Source organism: Eurypyga helias, unplaced genomic scaffold (assembly GCF_000690775.1).
Source record: "Eurypyga helias isolate BGI_N326 unplaced genomic scaffold, ASM69077v1 scaffold8536, whole genome shotgun sequence".
Lineage (NCBI taxonomy): Eukaryota > Metazoa > Chordata > Aves > Eurypygiformes > Eurypygidae > Eurypyga > Eurypyga helias.
In genome coordinates, this window is record NW_010258538.1 from 1 (window position 1) to 4259 (window position 4259).

A 4259-nucleotide genomic window follows, 5' to 3' on the forward strand; every position below is an offset into this window, starting at 1 on the left:
AGGGGCGCGAGGCAGATGCTGCAGAGCCGGGCACGTGGGTCCGAGCGTTACGCCTTCCCGAATCCGCCTCCCGCGGAGGACGGGCTCCACACGAGGCAGGGAGCGCGTCAAACGCTGGGGGCAGACCCCCCACACACCCCCCCAGACGCACAGGGTTCACCAGGACTACACACACAACAGACAACACCCCCACCCACCCCCACACCGGTCTCCAGGGTACCAGTTTGTCTCGGAAGCAGAGCGCTGACAAACTTCCTCTTCCCAGGTGATGGCAGCCATCTGCGAAGCCAGTCACACTACACTACTTCTACAGCTGATTGTAAACTTTGGTTTATTGGGTTTTAATCATTTTATTATTGAGTTCTCATGGTACAGCAAGCATGTCTAGGACGAGAGGGCGGGCTGGAGGAGGAGACGAATGTCAGTCTGTCTTTAGTCTGGCATGGTGAGACACCTGCTCGCTCAGGCCTGCTTTGATAGAGTTTTTTACAGACTGCCTCATATGATCTTCCATCAAATTATCGCTCACGGGCTTCAACACCTGTGGAATGAGACATGTGCAAAGAAACAACAAAAACAAAACAAAAAAAAAAAGAATGAGGTAACTGAGGAAAAATAAAATATGAAAACATACAAAGAGATGAGATTTGAAAGAATGAGGGAAAACAAAACAAACAAAAAAAAAAAAACAACACCAACCCAAACTCGGAATGCTGAAGTCTGACAAACACTGGCATGAACTGAAAGAGAAATGGGTTTTGCTGCTACGGTAACGAGGTTAAGTCAGCCACGTGCCACGAACGGGAGCGACACCCCCCCCTACACAGCAGCATTCCACTGAACTCCGGCCACTTCCCAGTTCCTAGAAGAGGGATGTGCAATTCCACGCCCTACGCGCAGCAGCAGTCTGGTAGGGTTACAGCGTTTATGCAGACCGGCCCAGGCGGTCCGGCTTACTGTCCTACGGGCGCACGTGCCAACGCTTCAGAGACAGAAACAAAGTTAAAAACACTGGCTAGTTTTTCTTCTTGTTATTGTTGGAGGAGAGTCGCTGTCGCGGCACCGACGTAAGAGCACGGCGAATCGTTCGGCGTCTAAGGACTTCAAAGAGTTTGGGAAACACCTAAAACACGAATCCAGCTGTTAGGAAAAGCGGCTGGCGGAAGGCAACCGAGAAAGCCAATCAAGGTCAGGAAAAGAAACTGATGGCCAGTAAACTCCTCACCTTCCTGGGATTCCTCTGAAGCAAGGAGGGAAGAGAAAAGGCAGAGATTCAGAAAAAATGACAGCAAGAACACGGCACGTCATCAGCGACCCGGACGGGACCCGCAGGCGCTCTGCTCGTTACCGGTGCCGACCACAGCAACACCCCCGGGAAAGCTCCTTCGGAGAGCTCCTTCCTCCAGCCCCCAGAAGGCCCGCTCCCGCCCGCGCGAGCCCCGCTCTCCCCCTCCCAGGGGAGGCGAGCAGCCAAACCGAACCTCGCGCCCTCCCGCAGCAGGGACACCCCGTTCGAGTGCTGCACGCGCCTGGCACCCTCCCCCCTTTTTTCCTGGGCAATTCAGCCCCAAGCTCCAAAGCAAGAAGCTCGGGCGGTACAGGAGTGCCTCAGCTGTAATCACTAGTTAGGGGCAGAACTCAAGGTTTACTACCCTGACGCTGATCTTCCTCCTACCACCCAAGACTGACTTTTTCCACCCCAGTGCCACTCAGGACTTCCCCCCGTTGCTCAGATCAGCGCCTACGGTGAGCCCTGGACAGCCCTTTTCCAGACGCAGAGGAGAGCCCCCGCTCGCAGGCCCCAGGTTTGATCGTGGACCCACCGCCGTGTCATCCCCGGGGAAGTTCAGTGAGCCCTTGCTTTCCAGTGACGGCGTCACCAACGCGCTTCCCTTCTCCCGGCACCGGACACGGACACTCGGAATGCTCCCGACACTGCAGCCAGTAAGGAATTCACTACACCGGCTTTACTAACAGCCGTGCCACCTGCATTCAGGCGGCTCTCTCCTCCGGCTCTGGCACTCTCACACCCACGCCGTCTGTTCCTGCAGGAGTTAACCTGCCTGGCAAGTATTTGTTGCAAAGAGCAGTTGCACCCCGTGACGCTGTCACAGACCGCGCAGGTCTCCCTTCAGGAAGGAACCTGCCCTGCACCCTCTCGCGTCAGCCGCTACTCCGAGGCCTGAGGAGCACCCCCCGCGTCACACCAGCGGGCCACGCGAGGGAGGGCAGCAGCGTCTCACCTGCCCCGTTTCTTGGGCCGCCCGAGACAGTTTACCCACCACATCCACAGGGCAAGTTTGTCACCTTGAACCTACCTTTAAAAGCAGAATCCCTGGTGCTGAAAGAGTAACAAGAGGTTTAACGAGTCCCTCCGCTCTACGATCCGAGCACCGAGTACGGCCCTCAAGTAACACTTTCCCGGTAGTGCCCTAAGCTTGTTTCGCATCCCTGTGCGCAGCACCTCCCGCTGAAGAGAGCGGTCACCCTTCTGCGCTCATTTTCCCCTTGGCAGCACCAAGCGCTCCCCAGGAGGTCTAGACAGGCTTTTAAAACTCACAGCACCGAACCGAAACTGCTCAAGAAAGGAAGATTCTGCATTAAAACGGGATACCAACCTGTTCCCATATAGCTTCGGCGATCTGATCAATGGCTGTTCCAACTTCTCTGAATTCCCCAGAGTACTTAACGTATGCCCAAGTACAAAACGATATAAGAGCCATCCCCAGCACGAGATTACACAGGGTAGCTATGGAGTTCATCCCAAGGAACCCAGTCAGTCCTGAGGTGATGTACATGGCAAACATGACTGCAAATAGAGTGGCAGGGGTACGAGCAGCATAAAAGATGTTTTTGCCGTCGTTGTGCTTCACAAAGTTTGCATAGATCTCGTCGATCTCCACTTCCAGCTGTTCCTGGTAGCGCCGACAGAACTCCTCCCCTCCCATCTTCTTCACGGAGCAGAACTGCCTGACAGCTGACTCTCTGAAATCCTGGTGCTTCCGCTCAAGGTCCGCCGGGGCAATGTAAGGCTTATCTCCCCCACAAACCTGTCAAGCAATCAGAGATGAGGTCATCGCACCCCGAGCGCCGCCTGCGGTACAGAGAGCAAAGCTGCCCCCCCAGTGCCCCTCTCCCACGCCAGCGCCGGGCCACCTCCTGCAGCTCTCTTGGCCCCCCGAGCCCTACAGTCCTGCCTCCAGCGAGGCAAACAAAGGTGCTTTGTGTGGTGGCACAGCAGGAGCCTCCCGTCTCATCACGGTCAGAGCTGCAGCACGTGACTAACTCACACTCTGAACCCAGGGAAAGGCAGGCCCAGGGGGACAGGGCATCCGCCACGTGTGCATTCCTGTTAGGAAAAGGTAAAGGAACAGCAGGAGGCAGACAGAGCTTGGCTTGAGTATCATAGAATCATGGAATGGATTGGGTTGGAAGGGACCTTAAAGCCCATCCAAAGCCTCATCCAGCCTGGCCTTGAACACTTCCAGGGATGGGGCATCCACAGCTTCTCTGGGCAACCTGTCCCAGGGCCTCACCACCCTCTCCGGGAAGAACTTCTTCCTGATACCCAATCTAAACCTCCCCACTTTCAATTTAAACCTGTTACCCCTTGTCCTGCCACTACAGGCCCTTGTAAAAAGTCCTCCCCAGCTTCCTTGTAGCCCCTTCAGGCACTGGAAGGTGCTATAAGGTCTCCCCGGAGCCTTCTCTTCTCCAGGCTGAACAAGCCCAAATGGGTTAAGGATGGGTTAAGGAGAGGTCTGAAGGCCACAATCCCTGCCCTCAGCTTTTCACTCGTGGTCACTCCTCTCTATGAGAGGGCCAGGGCAGAACTTGGAGCACACGGGGCATTTAGCAGTTCTAACAACTCAAGTTTATTCCTGTTTATTGCTGCCACGAGCGAGCTGCACAGAGCTTGCCAGTGACACCAATTACCAGGAACTAGCTGCTGACATCTTTAGCCTGTTCTTCCCTAGACTGTCCTCTGAGCTTGATTCTGACCAACTTGTGAGAGTAGTTTCTGCTGACGGGACGAGACCACAGACTGAAATGGATCCCTGTGATCTCTCCCTGAATCAGGATGGGTATGAAAATGGTTACGTCCCAAGGACTTCTACTCTGCAAGGCTGACTGCTGACCTCTTGAGGACTATGACTAGAGATTACCTAGGCCATCAGACACATACACATGGCAAATCAGCTCCAGCTCCTCCAGACCCTCACAGTTAGGCTGTGCCTGAAAACTGAAGCTTCTTTCCC

At 54.9% G+C, this 4259-nt stretch overlaps 1 protein-coding gene across 1 annotated transcript in view; it reads right to left on the reverse strand.

Annotated features, from left to right (window-relative positions):
• Nucleotides 1–180: 180 nt before the first annotated feature.
• Nucleotides 181–4259, reverse strand: part of ATL2 (atlastin GTPase 2) — a gene marked incomplete at its 5' end in the record, with an annotated part of 23434 nt that continues 19355 nt past the window's right edge. The window contains 2 exons of the mRNA XM_010154381.1: nt 181–541; nt 2619–3050. Of these exons, the coding sequence (XP_010152683.1) occupies nt 422–541; nt 2619–3050 (552 nt within the window). The remainder of the gene's footprint in view (nt 542–2618; nt 3051–4259) is intronic.